Source organism: Eleutherodactylus coqui, chromosome 9, assembly GCF_035609145.1.
Source record: "Eleutherodactylus coqui strain aEleCoq1 chromosome 9, aEleCoq1.hap1, whole genome shotgun sequence".
Lineage (NCBI taxonomy): Eukaryota > Metazoa > Chordata > Amphibia > Anura > Eleutherodactylidae > Eleutherodactylus > Eleutherodactylus coqui.
The window spans coordinates 126,638,130-126,661,136 of NC_089845.1; the positions used below are offsets into that span (position 1 = coordinate 126,638,130).

Consider the following 23,007-nt stretch of genomic DNA (forward strand, 5'->3'; position numbering starts at 1 on the left):
TATAACGGCAGAAAAAGAGTAAGCCCCCTAGGAAAATCAGGATAGAAATTGGATTGGAAAGGGTTAAAGAGTAAACTTGTACTTTCTTCCCTATTTGCCCTACTAGCAGGATTTCTTTGCAGTAAGAATAGCGTGTGTTAGTAGCCGTGAGCAAGTGTTCTTGCTATGTAGTACGTTTTCCTACAGCTCAGCAATTTAGCCTCCAGATATCTGTCACAACACAAACTAATAAACTTCACAAAACCAGTTTAATGTGCAAAATTATCACCTCCGGTAAATCGCAGTGACTTATCTTTTTGCATAAAAGTTCCCATAGTAAAAAATATAAAAACAAAGCACATCCACAAAACAATGTATTACAGTGTACAGAAATATCTGCATGTAGACCATCAGTATCTTCAATGAAGACTTTTCTATTTCTGCTGCGGTCATACATTTAATGCTATTTCACCATTAGGAATTTCAAGAGAATGAAGCAATGTGCATTGTAATCTATGCAAATGAGACCATTTACATCTCAGTCTGCTACTCTTAGGCTTCATTTACACGCAAAGATGATCAGCATGAGTAACAATTTGAGCAATCATTTTGCATAAGCTGCTAATGGGCACTAATGCCCATTAGTAGCTTATTAGCTTCATTTGCATGTAAATGAGCCTTCCTGCGCTGTATGCAGATAACAGCAGGTGGTCTGTTATCTGCATACAGCCCTATTTTTCTGCCTTAGTACTGCAGCTGAATACAATGTTATCAGCGCTCCTGTGCAGAATCACAGCATGCGGTCCCTGTTATCAGCTCTCCGGCCAAAATTATCGTTCCGCCGAAAAGCTAAAATGGTAGCATTTACATGCGACGATTATTGCTCAAAGGACATCGTTTGAGCGAATTCTGAGTGATAATCGTCCCGTGTAAATGGGGCTTCATCCTGTTCTTACCGAAAGGCAATGAGATGAATGCTGTAAATCTAAACTGGCACAGGGGGTGAAATACGATGGGCTGTTGTACAGGCACAATCCCAGCTAACAGCGGCAGAATTACATATAACACATGAAGGAAGATTACAGGAATGTCGGAGGCATTTGGCCCCAAGATGTTAGAACAGTGGTTATGTAAGACGGACTAGGTAAGGCTGCAGTTTTCGGACTCTAATTATTACATGTTGGCCATGTGCTTCTATAATGCAGTCAGTCCACTGGATGCTTCTCATAGAACATAATGGGAGCCACAGCGAACCCATTGGCACCAGCCGCTGTGCCAGGTCATGTATTCTGCCCCCAGTTTAGGATTAAATCAATAAATAAACCCCCAAGGGCTGCTAATTAACGTGAAGGACAACTAACCGTCCATGAATGACTAGTTTCTGGATGTTGTACCCTGTAAAAATGGTTCCCATACCAGTCAGAGTGCGCCAAAGTCTAATCATTAGTTCCCTTGAGCATTTCTGTTCCTCTGCAGCTGGCAGCAGGTTTCTTACACATAATAATGCCCAGGAAGGCATTTGTTGTTCTGTAAAGATTCAGATAATCAGTTTGCGTCTCGTGTTTGAGCGCAGTTGTGGATCGGATCTGGTCCCATGCCCTGGTGTCAGCAGGAAGTTGCTGTCATGCCATACTTTGCCATTATTCTTCAGGTGCACATCAGGATCAGAAAGGAAGGGACCCGAGTCTATGATGACACCATGATGCACCTCTTCACTTATTTTGCGCCTTCTGTGGCAAGGTTAACTGTTTAATGTCTGGATTCAGTAGACCAGGTATTTTATCTCTGAGTATATGAGAGGGAAAATGACAGAACACGCTCTGTAGAAGATGGCGCCGCTTCGGAACAGGGCGCGAGGTTTGGTCAACCAGGGCTCGGACTTGAAACAGAAGTAGACAGCGTAAAAGGCAACAGCGAAGAAATGTCCAATAAGCAGCATGGGTTTGGGGGACAATCTGCAGGAAGAGATGCTGGGTGTTAATGACACAGTTTTCTGGAAAATTTCAACCCTAATTATATATTAAACATGGATGCTACGTTCGTGTATACATCTAGTAGTTCATGAGAATGCAACTATATTATTCTGCTGTGCCTGTATGTTCTCCATTTCATACTCTACTGGTCTGCAACATGCCTCCCTGGCTCTTGTCATACTCCCAGGGTGTCCGGATAAGAGTTACTCATTGTGATCGCTCCAGGTCAATCTCTGCTAAATTGGATTGGATCTTTTTTTTTTTTTAGCAAAAAATGCCAAAATATTGGCTTTCTACACAGGCAGAAAGAACAGGGTCAGCTTGTAGGTTTGAATCTGACCTTAATGGGGATTTAAACCTTTCCAATCCACTGTCTGACGTCTGAAGACATTATGATTTAAGGCTGTACAGCTCCGATGTTGGAAGACGTCCGTCGGGGTTCTCTTACTGTATATTGACAGCTTCTCTGCTGTCGGAGCCTAACCAACGTGTCACCTCATGCAGTACTGGCTTTAGCCAGCACATAGCGCCGTTGTATAACAGCAGAAAAAGAGTAAGCCCCCTAGGAAAACCAGGATACAAATTGGATTGGAAACGGTTAAATCTGGGACCCTACCACTGCAAGGCAGCAGTTCTAACCACTGGGCTGCCACCACCAACTCCACTGTTGTTCAAGGAGGCCTCAATAGAGAATCCAATTTTATCCCCCCCTCCCACTCACCACCGCCGCCTCCTCGGATGAGAATGCAGCTATTCGAGAAGAGCGATGCTCGCTCGAGTAACTGCCTTATCCAAACGTGCTCGCTCATCTCTAATAGATACCTATCAAGTCCTGCCTGTGGCAAAGCTTAATAAGCAACATTAAAAATCACTATATACTGCAATACTATTTTTGTTGAAAAACAAAAATTATATATATATAGGCAGAAAAACATTGAAAAACAAACTCTATACATTTTTATCACAATGGTACTGACGTACAGAACGAAGTTCATATGTCGTTTTACTGCACAGTGAGCAATGTAAAAACTAAAGGTTCTAAAAAATGGTCCAACTGCATTTTTTTCTTATTTCACCCTACTTAAATGTTTTTAAAAAATGTTCAGTACATTTTATAGTAGCATTGAAAATTAGAAAACCCGTTCTGCAAAAAACAATACAGCTATGTCGATGGAAAAATACAAAACTTATGGCTCTTGGAAGGCGGGGATGAAAAAAATGAAAAGTAAAAGAAGAAAGAAACATCTTTAGTATCTGGGGAAGCTACGACTCCCAATATGCTGGGAATGGGGTTCCCCCACACAGGTTACAGTGCATTAATATACACTCTCCTTGCTGTGTGTATGAGGAACTTTGGAAGCAGAATATGATACTTACACGGACAGAAGTCCTATGGGACCTGCGACACATTCGCCTCCAAGCTTGAAGTAATTAAAGCAGGCTTTTCTCAGGTGGTACAAGGAATCTGCAAACGGACAACAGGATATCACAGGAAACTATTAAACTTAATGTCAACCAGCTAATTAGATTAAACAGACACCTGTCATGACCTTTGACCCCCACAAACTATATTATGGGGCTTAAAGGTCAGGGAAAGGGGAGTCCAGGAAAAGCTGTTCCAGTGCTGTGTTCTCCCAAAGTCCGCGTGTGCCTCTTTTCAGCTCCCTCTATACATGCGCTCTCCTATTCATCTCTGCGGGAGAGCGCGCACATGGATCAGGCTGAAAAGAGACAGACTTCGTGGGGACACAGTACTGGGACGGAATACACTCCTTGGATTTCTTGACCTTTGAGCCCTATGACGTGGGGAATTTTTTTTCCAATCCTGTCTCCCAAAATTAATAACATTATATCCGAAAATGATGCCATTATAAAATACATCTTATCCCACAAAAACAAGACCTGCTATAGCCATGTTGACGGAAAAATTAAAAAACATAGCTGTAGGCATGTGAAGTGAAAAACAAAAAAGCCAAAACATTGGTTGGTCATTATGGCCTAAAATGGGCCCATCATTATAGGGTTAAACAAGGAGTGATCGACTTGCTATATCATCGACCGGTACTTTTGGTGTTGTCCGGAGGACAATGTCTGTCTTTATCATGTCAGTGTCGTTAGCCCTACAGCCACCACTCACCATCAGTAGCAGCGAACAGCTCGTACAGCGCCTGGGCCAGAACATTCACTACGAAAGAATGCGACTTTTTTCTTGACCAGTAGAATTGCTGTTTAGCCTGAAAAACATTAAGGCACAAAACATCACTCGCTACAAGCTCCAAAAAGATGGCAATTTCTCATTAGTTTTTCAATCAGCTTAGATTGCTTGCAGCACAAAAAAATATGCGCAAGTGTGAACCCGGTCCGGGGACTTATTCACACCTCGGACATAATCTATACAGGGTGTCTCAAAAGTCTGGAAACACTTATATAGAATGAAAACTGTTTGGCAAACGGTGATCTAATTTTGCATACAACCTGGCCAGGAAACCTCTTAGGCCTTGTGACCCTTTTAAATGCCGCCATCTTGGATTCAACTCAAATTTCTCCAATGGGAAGGTAGGTGTTTGATATGACAAACTGGCCAGGGATTGGACTGCAGGGAATCTACCACAAAATCCATAGGGTTGCGTGCAGATTTTGATGCTGACTTCCTCTCCAAAGGGGGAAATCCACAGCCAGTCAGTACCAAATCCAGGTCCAATCCTGCATGTAAGACATGCTGATATTGCTGTGGCTAAAAAATACGCCACGCGTGAGCGAATAGCCCCAGTATCCCAGATGCACATACTTTTTACCTGTTATGATGTAATTGTGCGTTTCTTTTGTTTTAACATAGACCAATGTGAGACGGAGAAATTAGAAAGAAATTCTCTAGTCCCACAAAGGATGCTGGGAGACGTGTCAACATTCCGAGGATCCTTCGTAGGGGTTAAGCCAAGTCTTAATTTACATACTTGGCTTGCTCTGGTGACCTTCCACCACTACTATAATGGGATATCCATCGGCCAGTTATGAAGCCGGACTAGCTCTCTAGTCTCAGGATGTTGGAATTGCTAGCAGACGTCCCACCTTCCTTTGCAGGAGATAAATGGACAACCGCCTGCTGAGAGTCACATATAGAGAGGGAACTTCAAGTCTTTTTACAAACATTTTTCTCACCTTCAGTACTTGTGAGTGTTTATTCAGATCCGGTAGATCCTGAAGGAGATCCCTCCAAATCTTGACATCATTCAGGACGACGCTCATCCCACCACCGGTCAGCGGATGCCTCATGTTGTATGCATCTCCCAGGAGCAGGACTCCTGCACTCCACAAACATAAGAGACAAGGACTTCAGCTACTCTTTGCAATGTTTCTTCATTAATACCATTAGAAAGTTCGCTCATTTGTGTCTGCCTGAATCCTGCACTAGGACGAGCTCACTGCATACAGATTCACAGCGCCCCCATCCCACAGAGTCATAAATATGTTGAAGGAGCACTTTATTAGAGACCCCCATCTAGTAGTGTGTTGGACCTCCTTTGGCCTTCAGAACTGCAGCAAGTCATTGTGGCATAGATTCCCCATGATGCTGCATTCGTTCTGCAGGGATATTGGCCCATGCGGACAGGAAGCTTCTTGTGGTTGCGGAAAATTAGATGAAGCATGCTTAAAACAGCGGACAGGAAGGGTTAATCAGTTAATGCTGTTTGCGCCAAATTCCGATCCTCCAATCAGCACGGTGCAACAAATATCTGCATTCATCAGAGTAGGTGATGTTTTTCCACTGCTCAGTAGAGATGAGCGAATATACTCGTTTCGAGTAATTACTCGATCGAGCACTGCGATTTTTGAGTACTTCCGTACTCGGGTGAAAAGATTTGGGGGGCGCCGGGAGGCGTGGCAGAGCGGGGGGTAGCAGCGGGGAACAGGGGGGAGCCCTCTCTCTCTCCCTCTCCCCCCCACTCCCCGCTGCAACCCCCCACTCACCCACGGCGCCCCCCAAATCTTTTCGCCCGAGTAGGGAAGTATTCGAAAATCGCGGCGCTCAGGCGAAAAAGGGGCGTGGCCAAGTAGGTTCGCTCATCTCTACTGCTCAGGGATTGATCCCATTTTTGTGCTCTTCTGCCCACTAGAGTCTCACCTTTCTGTTTTCCTTAGGCTTTATTCACATGAGCATACATTGGGCGCTGTTTTCACGGTTGGCCGCTACATGCTACCATCTGATGTCCTTAATTCGAATGCATCAGATCAGACGGGCGATTGTCTGCCGCGTAAAAGTGCCGGGCCAAGATAGCGAATTTTGCTGGGCACTTTTACGCTGGCCAGGAAAGATAGTCCTGGAGCTATCTTTCTGTTCGGAATACATCGGCCGCTGACATAGACTCCTATAGGAGCCAATGACAGCTGCCGGAGAAGGGAGGTGGGAGGGAGTTTAGCAGCGTGACTGCTAAACTCCCTCCCCCTTCTCTCCTCCTCTCCGTCCATTGCCGGCTGTTTGCAATAAGAGGGGGACGGGAGCTTTGCACACTAGCTCCTGCCATGTCCTGCTTCCTCCCCTTGCTGAGAGCCGGCGAGGGGGTGGAAATGGGGAAGGCTAAACTAGCAGGGCTAAACTGTCTTCCCCCGCCCGATGGCGATCCAGGCTCAGCGTATATGCGCTGTCTGAACGTGCGCACAAATGACAGATTTGTGCGCCCATTCACGTACTTTTACACCTATGCTCGTGTGAAAGAGCCCTAAGACAGCAATGGTGCTAGAACTGATCATCTGCTGTTATAGCCCATCTGTGTCAAGGAACGAGTTTTGTGTTTGGACACATTAGTTGGAGCACCAGCATTGTATCTGGCTGCAATTTACTTGACTATGCACTGCCTCTTTGTCAGAATGATTCTTGACATCCTTCTCTGACCCCTTTTGATGATGATGAGTTATTTAGATATAAAGGATCCCCTTTTGCTAGATGTTTTTCTTTGATTACACCATTTTCTGTATGCTCTCCCCAATGTTTGACACGAAAACCCGACAAGGCTGGCAGATCTTTTAAAATCCTGTCCCTGGCTATTAGCTGATGACCAGGCCTCGTTCAAAGCTGCTCATATTTTCCCATCTAATGTGGATTCACACTGAAACTGATCCAAGGAAAACTTGTCACGTGATGTTATGTTGCACTCCATACAGGGAAGCTCCAATCATGAAAGGACAGGGGTCTCTAATAAAGTGGCCATTCAGTGTATGTATGTAGTGCGTCATGGAAATGAGATCGCACAAGTGAGTGATGTTGACTACAACTAGAGAGATCACAACCCCTGTTTTCTAGTAAGCTATGTGAATAGATATTACTATTGCTGGATCTACACGGCATCCTGACCCCAATGTGCCCCTTGTTGTATCGTTACCCTTTTTGTTGACAGGTGAAGGTGGGAGGAAGCTGGCCGGCATCGTCCGCAGACGGTCATTTTCAACAGCGTAGTGGAAAGGGTCTTTTAAATGCTCTGCAATGAAACAATGTCAGGTTATTTAGGTGTCTCTCGGGCTACACAGGGACATCCACTAATTTCTGCACCTACTCTGAGCACATTCCTGGTCTTATGGATATAGTTGGCACTGTTGAAGGGCAGGTTGTGTCTGGTATTGCAGTTCAAATGAATGAGGCAGAGTTGCAATACCAGGCTCATCCTGTGGATATGGGTGGTGCCGTTTATGGAAAATAATCAAATCTTGTTTTCATATCTAATACAATCCAATTTAACCCCTTTAACGCTACAGGATATAAGTTTACGCCCTTGTGCGAGGTACTTAATGCAACGGGACGTAAACTTACATCCCGCAGCGGAAGCCAGCGATGCCTGCTGTTAACCCCCTATATGCCACAATCTGTGTTGATTGCGGCATGTAAAGGGTTCACAGAGGGAGCGTAATTGCAGAAAGCTGATGGGTTACTATGGCAACAGGATGCCAGATACCAGTGTCCGGGCTTGCCATTGCCTATGATTGCTCTTGTAAGCAATAAGGTATTGCAGTATAGAAGTCCTGAAATGCATTATCATTGCAATCAGAGTTATTATGATTCAAGTCCCCAACATGTAATGAAAAAAAGAAAAAAAAAACCCTCTTTCTTGCACACTTTCCCTTATTTGTATAAAAAAAAATGGGAAAAGATATAACATATTTGGTATTATCGTATCTGTAACGACCTGTACAACAAATTGAACACTCTATTTATCGTGCATGGCAAAAACTGTAAAAAAAAATTAACTAAAAAACAGAGGCAAAATGTTTATTGTGTTTGTTTTGCCTTCCAAAAGATGCAATGGAAATGATAAATAAACAATATGCACCCCAAAATGGTACCAGTAAAAACCACAACATGTCACAAAAAACAAGCCCTTTCAGATCTCCATCCATGGAAAGTTAAAAAAGTTATGGGACTTTGAATGCAACGATGTAGAAAGAAAAATGATTTCCAAAAAGGGGTTTTGTTATTCAAAAGTGGAAAAACCTAAAAAAATAAATTAAAAAATTGGTATTGTCATAATCTTACCGACCCACAAAAAAAATGCATCCTGCTATTTCCGTTGCATGATTAATGCTGTATAACAAAAAAACAATGGCGGAATTGAGGTTCTCTCTCCCTGCTCTCAAATAAAAATGAATAACAGTTTTACAATCCACAAAGGTGATACCAATAAAAACTACAATTTTGGGCCAAAATAGGCCGTGTCCTTAAGGGGTTAAAGCCGCTAGACCATAGCTGGAAGAGACTCAGATCAGTATGGGTTTTTGTACTCACAAACAGGGACACTAAATGAAAGGGAGTCATCAGATTATTCACGATGACGCTGGATTTACGCACCATTTAATGAACCTTAGTGCAGTATTATTGTTTTCTGCAACTAGTATTGTAAATATAGTCTAAAATCGGAAGCCTCCTGCGTAGATTCATCACATGCTGCGTCCCACTATCAGCATGGTCACCTGGAAGCTGCGGCAGGATCTTCTCCATCATATATTCTTTCAGGTTCTTTGGCATTTCTCCCCTGATGTCGACAAGGACCCGAGTCTCATTAGAAGATATCTGGTAGATTAGGACAGGGCTGGGATTGGCCAGAACGAGCTCGGCGTGATTGGCTTTAAACTGTGGTGAGTCCTGAAATTGGAAGAGAAAATGGTGAAATGTTATTCAAAAGTGGAAATGTGGGGAACCTATAAGATCGGGGACCCAATGGAGAGCTGCTTTTTAGAGCGCACATTCCGTGCCCTCTCGAACACAATCTGCTTATCAGGTCAATGGACTCACGTCCAGGGTCCATATAATGGGCACTACTTCCTTCCTTAGAAGGATGATGGAGAGAAGTATCTACCAAATACACTTACTATACAGAGATGATATAATACCACCACATAGAGCCAAATACACCTATGTAGGGTCTGTATCGTAAGTGTATACAACCATAATACCACCATGTAGTGCCAGATACAGTTCAATGTGCACACACTTACTTTACAAAGATTACATAATGCTACCATATACTGTCACAGAGTCGAGTCACATTAATATGACCACCAGCTAATATCCGTGTGCCAGAAATGACTCAGTAAGTTGCTGGTAGGTTGTCTCAGGTATCTGGAGCCATGGTGACTGCTGTACATCCCACGGTTCCTGGAGAATTAGTAGAGCAAACACAACCATAGAGATGGTCCCACAGATATTCAATTCGGTTTAAGTCTGGAGAATCAGGAGGCAGGGAAGTATTTGGAAGTCTTGGCCGTGCTCCTCCAACCACTGTCGGACATTTCTAGCCAAGTGATGTTGTCGCAGATTTCTATCTGATACAAGGAATGTATGGGTTACGTGATCTACAAGGATGGATTCATAGCCAAATTGGTTCAAAGTGCCTTCTTCATAGATGAGCAACCCAGAGAATGCCACGAAGAAATTCCCCAGACCATAACATTGCCACCACCAGCTTGTGTTCTCCTAGCAATGGCTGTAGGGTGTTTGTTGTTTCTTGCCTGACACGCCAACGTCCATCCATTAGATACAGCAGAAGATGTGACTCATTGGAGAAGACAACCCTTTGCTAATCAGTGGTGGTGCAATTCCGATACTGCTGTGCCAATTGAAGCAGGGTCGTGAAACAGGGCATGAAGCACACTCACCCGTGTGAAGTTAGCCTTAGTGACAAGCCAGACAATGATGTCAATAGGAATGTGCCTTTGAAGTAAAGCACTTACCTTTAAAATGCAACCCACAAAATGGGAGGACACCGTGACTTGTCCAAAAATGAGATCCTTCCTAAACTTGGAGAAAACTCCATCAGCGACGACCGTAAGAGGAGCACGGATTTCCTGCAGAATATATATTAACCTCAATGTGCTGATCTTTATGGGAGATAGAGAGCGTAGATACACAGACAGAAATAAGATAGATAGATAGATAGATACGAGAGAGAGAGTGTGAAAGCGCTGCAGTGATTGGTTCTCGAGCACTGCGGCTCAGCCAATCAGAGCCATTGCTTCCTGGAGGCGGGAATTATGAACCCTGTTACCAGAAAGCGATCTTCTGTAAGCTACTGCAAGCAAGCTGCCAGAACTCTGCAAACCAGCAGGAGGAAACCGGACTGTGCTAGGTAAGTAGCACACAGATTTTTTTTTACCGCGATTACCGCGGCGTTTTGAACACAGAGGTAATTGTGGTATAATGGTCCCATTAATTTCAATAGGAGACTCGCAGACATGCGCTTAAACATGATTTTCGAGCTTGCCTCCAAAAGCGAATGTAAAGTTGCGGCGCTCTACTGCTGTTATAAGACACCCCCCCCCCGAAAATAAGACCCAGGGTCTTATTTTTGGGGAAACATGATAGACAGATATGAGATACATAGATAGATAGATAGATATGAGATAGATAGATAGATAGATAGATAGATAGATAGATAGATAGATAGATAGATAGATAGATAATTTAAAAATATCTGTCTATTCAGCAAATCCCACCTACCTTCACATCTCCGCTTTCTTTGTCCCTGTACTGGACTCCAAGAACAGTGTCATTTTCTTCGATTAGCTGCAGAACGGTCCCCTCAATATACAGCGTGCTACAAAACAAGCAACAAATGTCCTCATTGTAGCCACAGGTATAAGGTCATGTCTATGGAGCATGGTGAGATACTGATATGGCAGAAAATCTAAGATATAGATCTAAGGCCGGGCTCACATGAGCGGAATTTAATTGCGCGTTACGTGCGCATAATAATGGTGGATAGAGCCAATTCCATTGCTCCATTCACACTTGCGCATTGTTCTTACGTAAATTACACATGTAAAAAAAAGAACGCAACATGTTCTATTTCACCGCGTTCTACACACGTACAGCCCTGTTGTTTTCTATGGGTGCGTTCGGAGCGCAGTGTATGCACAATTACATTACGTATGTGCAGCGTTTTTTACACATATCGCTAGGAAACATCAGAAGAAACTGTGAATGGAGGCTGGCCTGCGGAATGATCCCCGGTCCGCTCCACCTTCATCACAGAACGACTATCACTCCTGTGTAAAGCCCACTATTATGCGCCCCTCAGTCATCCCGTGTAAAGCACCAACCAGACTAGGATGATAGTATAGAACAGGCACGCTTCATTAAATGGAGACCACAAAGCCCAAATAACCCCTTTTGATCTCTCCATGCATCCCTTTTTCTTACATAACATCATATCCTACAACACTGTACACGTCCCCAAAGTGCTACAACATCCAGATGGGCACATATCAAGGAATCTTATACTAGTTGGCGCACATACTTGGGTTCTGCCATGGCCATTTTACGGAGCCCCATGATAAAGCGACCGTGATGAAATGCCCTGCCACACTGCAGCTGCTTCGTCTCATTCATGGGGTACGGGATCTCCACCTCCGCTTTACTTTCCATATCATGAACGACATATCCGTGAACCACGTGGGCATCCACACCTTCCACCGCATCTGGAAAGAGACCATCATATAAGCATCTGCAGGAGGGATGAGTGTTACTGCCTTTCCAACAGTTTGTATCATGCATCGGAGTGACAAAAATACTCATAATGGGAATGGTGCACTATATGTAACCTCATGGAAGCCTTATCTGCGGGCAAGTATAATACGCGACGCGTTTCGGCAATAAAAATGCCTTTCTCAAGCATATAATACACAAAACAGTACAATACATCCATATATAGAGAGATTTAGAGTCCACTTAAACTCCTTCTTGTTCGCAGAGAACGCCGGTGTGGGCGCCATCTTGGTGTCACGTGATCGGAAGGATTTCAGGTCACGTGACTAACTACATCATTTACACGTTCATTCATAAAAATTCTCTTTAACAAGCATTAGCACAATATGAGATTCCCAGTTTTCATACTGATGGCGTATATTCCGTTATAGTAAACACTGAATTTGTATGAATGTGAATGAACATGTAAATGACATAGTAAGTCACGTGACCTGAAATTCTTCCGATCATGTGACACCAAGATGGCTGAGGCACGACAGCCTGTTTACATGGGGAGATGTTCATTTGTTTTTATGCCTACAGAAACTGAACGGCGAACAAATATCATTCTGTCGCCGGCGGCATTTACACTGGACGATTATCGCTCAGATCCCCACAGTCCAGCATGAATCTGTACGATCAGTCTTCCAAGTAGAAGGGTGAGGTTGCTTAGTTGCTGGCAGATGGGCTCCTATGATTTGATCAAAAATTGCATGAAGTTTACTTTACTTTACTCTTTACTCTGTAAGAAGTAATGCCTGATATGTAATTCTGGGCATTTTGCCCAACTTTGTAACCCCCTGATTATTTAAATAAAAGTCATGTTTAATATGTTTTGACTATAGATGAGCGAGCATACTCGTTAAGGACAATTACTCGATCGAGCATTGTCCTTAGTGAGTACCTGCCCGCTCGGAAGAAAAGATTCGGCTGCCGGCTCGGGTGAGCGGTGAGTTGCGGCAGTGAGCAGGGGGGAGCGGGGGGGAGAGAGAGATCTCCCCTCCGTTCCCCCCCGCTCTCCCCCGCTGCTCCCTGCCTACCGCCAGCAGCCGAATCTTTTCTTACGAGCGGGCAGGTACTCGCTAAGGGCAATGCTCGATAGAGTAATTGTCCTTAACGAGTATGCTCGCTCATCTCTAGTTTTGACCTTTTGCAAAAAACTAATAAAAACTTTGTTAACACAAAAATAGTGTTAGGAACCTCACATTTATGAGTATAGTAAATGTAGCTGTAATAATAATATATTACATGTTACACATGTCTTGGCTCTTGCACAGCGCTGCAGCATCTTTGCGTACAGATAGAGGTAATGGAGCATATTTATTATCCCAATTGTGGCATCAAAAAGTCTCAATTTCTCAAGCCCCAAAATGATGACTACTTGATGATTTATATCAGTCCTAGCTGCTTATAAAAAAAGAAAAAAAGTGGGTGGGGTTTAGCATTAGAGGGCATGGCCATACACAGCCCATCAGTTTAACTATAATTTATGCCAGAAACCAACATAGTTGGCATAGCTTGTAGACGACATAGACTTCAGTTTGGCACACGGAAGTGTTGACAGAAGCGACAAATGCATTAAGAGGCCTCTTTACACATCTGCCTTACTCACGCCGGCGCCGACTATACTTAAACAAGCAGATGAAACGTCAGTCGAAGTGAATATGCCCCAACATCTAAGTGTGCCTCTCGTGTTGGGAGTGTGTTCACACCTATGTCACTGATTCTGGCAGAAATGCTGCAAAAAATAGTGCAACGTTTTTCGGGTAAAACGAAGGACACGATGACGGAAGCTTTACTGATTCCATTGCAGTCATTGGAGACTGTTGGTGTCCGTCATAAAAAGGATCTGGCGCTCCATCACTGTTGTCACCCTGCTGTTACAATACAGCAGAACAATGGAAATGTGAACACACCTTAAGGGCTCATTCACACGGGGACCTATGCACGCAAAACTCACGTGCGCAAAAAACTCACGGCTATTAGAACCAATGGTTTCCTATGGGAACGTTCAGATGTTTTTTGAGTGTCTAAAATTCCTTCATCTGAACATTTCTGTAGGAAACCATTGGTTTTAATAGCCATGAGTTTTTTACGTGTGTGATCATTGCGCATGTAGGTCCCCGCGTGAAAGAGGCCTAAGTTATTTTAGGACGTGAACAGCAGTAGGCTCGGACGAGCAATCTGTCGCACCAGGCAGATGCTCGGTGGGCCGTGCTGTAGTGGGCTACGGGGAGCATGGCTGTCAACTATACCTATACAGTTAAAGGGTGCAAGAAGAGCAGAGAGCCATAGGATCCCTGCAAGAAGGCCTGAGGGACACTAAGTAGGCACTATTACTGTGTAAGGGGGAACTGGGGAGCATTATTATCTGTAAAAAGCTGTAGAGGCAGCATTATTACTTTTAAGGGGCATAATCACTGTCTAGGGTGCACACAGACAGCAGTATTATTTTCTAGGGGGACACATTACCTTATCAGGTGTACTACTATGGGTACAGCTGCTATATGGGAGCACAAAAGGGGCAATTTCAATATGTGGGAGCTCAATGAGGGCACTACTGTATGGGGCATTAAGAATTGGGCTATTATTGTTTGGGATGCAACAGATGGCACTACTAACTTATGGAGCACAATATATAGTTATGACAGTATTATTTCTGAATTACAGCATTTAGGGGCACCATGCCACACAGCATATACAAAAATAGGGGCAGGTGGGGTAGCAGCAAAATGGGGAGTTTGTATTGGTTGGATTTTGGGGTGCTGAAAAGGCAAGGGACAAAATGTATTTTGTGTTAGGACTGTGCAGACACAAATAGTGACTGGAAGAAATCATCACGTTGGTCTGGACCGGATGGAAAAGATGGTAAAAGTAAACGATTCCAGTCAAAGAGAAGGTCACATGTGGGTCACTAAATATAACTGTAATCTAATTACTTATACAGTCTACAGAGCGCCTGTATATGACTTATATATATCACTATATGCTCATTGTATGGTGGTAACATTGGTCTATGTATAGTGACTTCTTCCCAAAACAGTATGGTAATGTTCAGTCAGTATGTAATGCTCATGGTTTGGTGATATTATTTGCGCCTTGTACAGCAGTAATGTAGGCCAATGGCACTGATGGTATGATTTAGGTATTATTGGCCACTTTATCATTATTTTCATAAATGTGCCGAAAACAGCACTATAAGCCACTTTCAGCACATTTGTGTAAATAATAAAGGGCAGAAAACCCTGTAAGACAGTTGTAAGGCATGACCACATAAAGCAACATTTGCTGCAGTGCACATAGCGCTCGGCTATTTTTCCCTGATGGAAGTGATTTTGTATGTGGGCTGATGTGATTTGTGTGCCAGGGCTGCTTTTTATTCTCAGTCCGGCCCTGAACAACAGTCATAAGGCCGATTTCACACGGCCTAGAAAATTGTGCGACATTTGTGAGTTTGAAGACGAACAAATCTAGCAAGAATATGAACCCCATTCTTTTGAATGGATTCATACACACGAGGAAAAAAATCGCGGCATGTCTTATATTTTCGTGTTCCTCGGAACGCATCACCCATTGTTTTCAATGGGGCAAGAAAACATATCACAGAACGTGCGATGTGCATGCGAGTGCAATGCAAGGTTTCCCATTGAAAGCACTTGCCGATCCTCTGACGTGGTTGAAAGCCGCGCTGGAGGATTGCTACTTTACCGAAGTGATGGAAGGTGTTTTTGACAGAAAAAAAACGCCTCGCATCTGCAGGTAAATCGCATGTTCGCGAGCGCCACATCGGGCCAAGTCTCACGGCCCGATATCGTGCTCACCCGTGTGTAGGTAGCTTAAGACATATAAGACTGCTTCCACACGGGCGACAAAATTGAGCGATTTTCTCGCGATGCGACAGTGCTACAAATCGCATGTATGTGAGGCCTATGCTTTCCAACTGGTTCTTTCATATGAGTGATGTTTTGTAGCCTGCGACAGCTGTGATTTGCGTGGTTTTGTAGCCCATGTTTCCCTATGGAGCCTTCCTTTGTGTTTCATAGCACAAAAACGCAGCATATGTCACCATGCCTATACCAAACTTACCACCAAGTCCAAGATCCTTCAGGGCTTGATACCCTCCAGGTTGCAGTAACTCCCCCACGATACGATCTGGTTCTTTCAGATCTCTTTCAATGACAGCCACCCTCCTTCCATCCCTGGATAGTACTGCAGCAAAGGCAGAGCCAAGGACACCGGACCCCACAATGATGACATCGGGACCATCACCAGCTCTGGTAGCAGAAATTGGGGCCCCATTACTGTGGCTCTCGGTTTTCCTCTGTAAAAATAAAAGTCCCAGTCATTTGTACCTGAATGACTTGCTGCATACGGTTGGCTTCTTACAAGCATTTGCGGATTTGCGGAATGAATGATGTTTTTGCATACGCACTAGCATATATTTTGCTGTTTTTTCTATGCGCATGGTGTGTGCATTTGTGGGCTCTGGAAAAAAGCACCAGTGCTCCCAACCATTGAAATGACTAATTAGTCTATTGAGTTCCACATTTGTTATTATAGCACACATCTCCTTGCATATTGTGCATGCATTTGCGCATCCCCATTGACTTCTATGGGCACTTTTGGTGCACAAATAATAAGAGCATGACGCTTTTTTTTTTCCAACAACCAAAATATGGAAAAAAAATACATGCATGAAATCAATGGGTTCTATTCACTGCATATTGCATGCGAAAATCTTGCATATGCAAATACGCCCGTGTCTAGCAGGCCTAAGAACACAACTACCATCTGTGACTCTACATTAGCTGCACTGTCTATCAGAATCAGAAGTAGTCTGAAAAATTACTACTGTGTAATCAGGCTGTTGCTCTGCTTCTCCCCCATGCTCTACACTGCAGCTCTTCTTGTTCATATGAGCTGCTTTGAATAATTTGAATGCCAGTTTAAAATCAGAGCACACAGAACTGATGAATGAAGATACACTAAAATTAAATGGTATGAAGATCAATGAGGGGGATCCTGGGGAAGGTGTAATAAGAACACCTAACAGCAACGGTTGTGTGTAATTTCCATGGATGGGAAGTTAAATAAAGTTTTATAAAGTATTTCCCATGTAATTCACACTCAATGTGGACTAGATTTTCATGCCAAGCATAACGTCATAACACCTCATAATTGGCTTAGATTGTAATGACTGACACATGTTAACTAGAGATGAGCGAGCATTGCCTTTAGCAAGTATCTCCCCCGCTCGAGACTGAAGGTTCTGGTGCCGGCGGCGGGCAGGGAGCTGCGGGGGAGAGCGGAGAGGAACGGAGGGGAGATCTCTCTCTCCCTCTCTCCCCCCTGGCTCCCTCCTGCTGATAGCCGCTACTCACCGATCCCCCGCGCCGGCACCCGAACCTTCTCTCTTGAGCGGGCAGGTACTCGCTAAAGGCAATGCTCGCTCGAGCAATTGCCTTTAGCGAGTATACTCGCTCATCTCTAATGTTAACGACTTAAGGTGTGTGTTACTACTAAACACGTGATTTCTAGGAACCGAAACTAGAATAGACTTATCAATATCCCTGCTTGGCCTAAGGCAGTGTTTCCCAACTCCGTTCCCCAAGGCACCCCAACAGGTCATGTTTTCAGGATATCCTATAGTAAGAACACCTCTGGCAATGTCTGAGGCATTCACAAGAATTACATTGCCTGTGCAATACTAAGGAAATCCTGAAAACATGACCTGTTGGGGTTCCTTGAGGACTGGAGTTGGGAAACACTGGCCTGAGGAATCCAAAGGAGGCGGTAAAGAGCAGCCCTCCCTGGTGAGCGCTGGGCATCCCAGGTCTTTCTCGTGATAAAGACATCTGGAGAGCAGTGCTAAGCCCTGGGAACCGTGCGTGGGAGATACCACACAAGAATCCAACACACACCAGCGTACAATATTGAACCAGTTAACCATTTAGCCGCAAGCTATTTACTAAGAAGGTAGATATTGCAGCAGGCTAGTGTCAGACTGGCCTGCAGAGGGTGCTAGATAGACAGTCTGGTACCTGGAGAAAGTAAAGGTTAACACTACAGATGAGCGAGCACCCAAATGCTCGGGTCCTCGTTATTCGAGTCGAGCTTCATGTAAAATTCGAGAGCTCTACTCGAGTAACAAACCCCACTGACTTCACTGGGAGACTCGAGCATTTTTGTATGGGACCTGCCGCTTGCCAAGCTTTTTTTTCCCTGTGTTCATGTTCTCTCTCTCTCCCCTAAGCCAGCCACAAACTACCTCTGACGTGCACAGCGGGGAGGGGTCAAATCTGACACGTCAGCGGCGGGGAGGAGACAAAACTGGGGCGGGGTCGAACGCAGCGTGATGCTCGCTCGAGTAGCGAGCACCATCGAGTATGCTAATACTCGAACGAGCATCAAGCTCGGAAGAGTACGTTCGCTCAACTCTAGTTAACACCTGATGGGTGTAGCAGGAAGTGGCTACAAAAGAGACGGTTCCTGCCAGAAACAGAGAGACGTTGGCTGAGAGAGCCAGAGAGGCGGTGAAGGGAGGTGCATCAGGAACTTGAAGCCTGAGATCCGGTGCAGACCAGTTGGGTCTCTCACCCTGTATGACGGAGGAAGACGCCCCAGGCGGGGTTAGTGACAGGACCCTGTGGGTTGTGAACCCTAAAGCTATATGGACTGTTTATGATTTGTGGCAGGAGCCAGATTTAAAGAACTTTCAGACTGCTGAAGCATATTTTCATGTGAGGTGCGCCACTTCCTAACCGTGTGGACGGCGATCCAGAAGCGAGTGATGCTACTGCAATAGTGTAACACTACACCCGCTCACACCGCAGCTATACAACACAGGACCAGCGGACAGTCTTGGATGTAGACACCCTCTATAGTTGTGTGCAGAAGATGGCGGCCACTCGACCCGGCAGGCTGTGACTTGTCAAAATACTAATAACCACCTGTCCGTCCGTGAATTACATGCTCTGCCCCTGATCACATGACAGTGATCAAATCACAGGTCCTGTAAGCACACTGCTGCTGTCCGGCTAGGTGTTCATTAGTATTTCATAGTAACTGAGGCCGCAGGGGGTTTGAAGGGGATGTAGTCTACCATTAATCTGCACAGGGATAAAGGACCTGTGATGACTTCACAGTGATGTGGTCAGGGGCGGAGAATGTAACTCATTCACTCAGGATGAAGGACCTGTGATGACGTCGCTTTCATGTGGTCAGTACCGGACCATGACGGTGACATCATCACAGGTCATTCATCCCGAGTGCTGTGCTGCTTAAGATCCCTGTTGTATGGGATGAAGAATGTGACGTGCATTTAGCAGTGCTGTGTGTGTGTAACGTGCGTGTAGCAGAGCTGTGTGTGTGTGACATGCATGTAGCAGAGTTGTGTGTGTGTGAGGTGCATTGCGCCACCAGAAACACTGGTACTATAATTTCCTACTAATTACTAGTTATATATATATGAGGAGGTGACTAAAAGAAACAAGAATCTTCTTGTGGTTGTCCGAGCGTTACTAGTACACTTATAAATAGAATATTCCCAGCATAGAAAGAAACAACGGTGTAAATCGGACAGCGCCTTGATAATTACAGATACTATACTGTGAAATGAAAGGAAGGAGGAACTCACCGGGTGCCCGGCGGGGGTTCTGTCTGGAGAAGTCCCCGCTGGCACCGGAGATCCCGGCAGGTCCAGAAAATCATGCATGATAAAGGTGTACTATACGCCAAAACGTGTTGCATGTATTTTTATTTGTTCTGCTGTGTATGTTATAGCATACCTATGCAATATTAAACCGTTTTATAATCCCATCAAGCAACTTGTTTGATCCCCAGCTTTCACACCATTAAGAGCGCAACAGGATTTTAGTTTTTTTTAGCAATTTTGATCAGCATAGCAAGAAGTGATAGCGGAAGCTCTGAGCTCAGTGTAGTGCAGTAATCTCCGGTGACTCCTGACTTCTGGAATAATCTTCGCTGTGAGAACATTATCCGATTTAATTCCCGCTGAAGGACCTCTCACACGGGACGGAATTAGTCCGCGCGGACATTTCTGTGTCACAATATTATCCCTATGGGGCTTGAATTCCGCAAGGTTTTCTGATGCAGAATTAAGGACGTTTTAGAGCATTGTTGTCGCAGATTCCTAACAAACAATGGATGTAATTCCAAAACTAAAGTCTGCATTAAAAAAACGCAAGAAATTCTGTGAGATGTTCTGCTGAACACATTCTACAGTTAAAAAAACGCAACAAAAACTGCACGAAAGGCGGCCTCACACGGGCGTATTTGCGGCCGCAAAATCTGTGCGCCAAATAGAAACAATTGAATGAAATGGGTTCCTTCACATGTGGGTTTTTTCGAGCGCAGGGGAAAAAAATGCAACATGCTCTATTTTGTGCGCAACTGTGTACAGAAGGCCCCGGTCTGTCCGAAATTGCGAAATGGACTGCACGATTTCACAGGCTTAAACGAGAACACCTGGACCTACCGAGTGAGCAGACCCGCTTACTAACTGACAAAATCTGACCTGCACCGCGTCCTGTAGATATTTTCGTCCTATGTGAAAGGTCCCTGAAACTCCCCGACTACAGGCAGTTAGGGCTCCCTCACACAAGCGTATTCTCCTGCGCGCTGTGGGCGTATCTCCTGCACAGCGAGCACGCGGCGGTACATAATGCATTGCATTCTTGCTGCGTCTCTTGTTAGGAGCCTTTCTTTTTGGTTGTTGTTTTTGGATACTTGGAGCGCTGCCTTTGTATTAATTGTACCATGCGCTATTTTGGTGTGTATGGTACATATAATATGCGCTAATCTTTTCTGCGCGCTGTGTGTAGGAGGCAGTTGAAAGTAATATAAAGTTTGTTACCGCGTATTATGCGTGTAAACCCCGCGCATGCGATATATGGTAAAAATGTCCACGAACAGATTTGTACCGCGGTCCCGTGGTGTAAATCCGCGCGTTAATTCCACAGCTATTAGTTCTATTGAACCTCCTAGCTTTCTGCCAGCCAATGCTGACATGCTGAACTCCACTGCATTAATGGAGACTGCGGAAAAACGTGCGATATTCTGTGATCACCAGCAGCACGTTTTGGGTTTTTTTTCCCAGTACTTCAGCGGCGTAAATCTGCGGGCGTATCCCGTGACACTCGTGGGCATGAGCCCTTACAGGATTATGCGAAAGTTTTGGGCAGGTGTGGAAAAATGCTACAAAAGTAAGATTTTTTTCAAAAACAGCAGGCGTCTTACTCCAAATTTATTCTGCAGCAGGACAACGACCCCAAACATCCAACCAATGCCATTAAAACCTTTTACAGGCCGAATATTGTTTTCCAAAAAGTGGCCGCATTTTTTTTTTTTTTAAGAAAAGAGTTAAAATTTAGGCCACTAAAAAAAATTGAAAAGTAATGTTCTCCCATTTGTGAACACTGGCATGTAAAAGGTTCAGAACTCCCTTCAGTGTAATGAAGAACAAGGAGTCCTGGAAGTGATGCTGAGTTCATTCAAAAACTGTGTGCAAGTGCACCTAGGAGAATTGATGCTTTTTTAAAGGTAAAGGATGGTCAGACCAAATAGTGATGTGATTCACATTTCCCTTCTGTTCATTCACTTTGCATTTTGGTAATTGCCAAAAATAAATTCAATTTTTAAAAAACATTCTTACTTTGAAGCATTTTTTCCACACCTGCCTAAAACTTTTGCACAGTACTGTGTGTGTGTGTATATATATATATCCTACTACATTCTATATCCACGTGTACTTATAATACAGAGTATACATAGAAATACACACATTGCACGGCATCCTACCTGTCTCACCCCATCCACACCGGCCTTCCCCGCTTCTTTGGCCCCATGGAGGTTCAGTATTCTGGCGATGACCCCCGGATACCCCTGTTTTGGGGATCCGACTCGCCCCCGGTAGCGCAGCAGAGTGAGCACAAGGCCTATAGTGCAGCAGCCCAGCACGGTGAGCAGCACCTCCAGCCGGGGGGCGCTCAGCAACTCATCGCACTTCTTATACACGTAGGTGAAGGTGGCCACCCCAAGAAAGGTCCACATCTTCCCGACGACTGATGCCCAGACCCTCCTCGCTGCTGGCAGGAACACTCAAGCAACTCAAATAATGAAAGAATTAAAACAATTAGGAAAAAATGGCAAAAATAATATTACAAAAATGTGCAAATAAATAAAAATAAATAATGAAAATGTCTTAAAATATCTTCAAGTAATTCTGATTAGATTCTAAAGAGATGCAAGAGAGCCGGGGATCCAGCAGAGCTGCACACAGGTGAGCATACGGTGCCGTGTGGAAGCTGACACCTGGATGCACTGATCTTGTGCCATGTGAAAGGGGGTGTGCTCTTACTGAATCACCAGCTCTCCAGGCCGCTGCCCCCCCAATAACCGCACGGATCCGTCTGCTTCATCTGCCAATCCCCAGTACATCGTATCATAGGATGGACTAGGAGAGCAGAGGGGTGGAGCCGGCACTCAGCATCAGCAGCACTCGGCGGCGGCGGTTCCCTAGCAACCGGAACTCGTCACCCAAAGGGGCGCGGATATGATTCCTGGAAAGGAGTGGTTACGTAGCACGCAAGTTTGTTAGGTTCCGCCTACCACTTTTTTAAGCCAATGGGAAACCGTCGCTAAGGTGAGCAGAGCTCACGCTATGGTTAGAGCAGCCAATGGGAGTGGTCGAGCGCTGCACTCCAGATCTCACTGTAGTAATAGTGCGATGTGACGTGCAGGGAGAGGCGGGACGGGGAGGGTGTGAGGGGAAGGATGACGGCGGCTCGTACAGCGTGTAGGGAGAAGGGGCATACGGGGCTCCCGGTGACCGTAACTGATGTGACGGACTCTGCTGACTGAAAACTATATGTTTGGCTAAAAAAAATAGGTGCCGTAGCAATAGGAGACTTCAAACATGGTGGGAGAGAGGACGATGGGTAGTAAGAGAACATGGTGTGAGAGAGGACAATGGGTAGTAAGAAAACATGGTGTGAGATGGGACAATGGGTAGTAAGAGAACATGGT

General features: G+C 44.7%; 1 protein-coding gene across 1 annotated transcript; it reads right to left on the bottom strand.

Moving 5' to 3' along the window:
* Positions 1–229: 229 nt before the first annotated feature.
* On the bottom strand, positions 230–22,381 carry SQLE (squalene epoxidase). Its single transcript, XM_066578483.1, has 12 exons — positions 22,340–22,381; positions 21,781–22,088; positions 16,048–16,282; positions 11,735–11,915; positions 10,936–11,032; positions 10,170–10,283; positions 8,910–9,081; positions 7,331–7,426; positions 5,112–5,254; positions 4,090–4,186; positions 3,330–3,417; positions 230–1,934 (listed from the first exon to the last, which is right to left on the bottom strand). The coding sequence occupies exons 2-12, from the start codon at positions 22,030–22,032 to the stop codon at positions 1,742–1,744; spliced, it is 1,668 nt and encodes a 555-aa protein (XP_066434580.1). The 5' UTR covers positions 22,033–22,088; positions 22,340–22,381; the 3' UTR covers positions 230–1,741.
* Between the last annotated feature and the right edge of the window lie 626 nt (positions 22,382–23,007).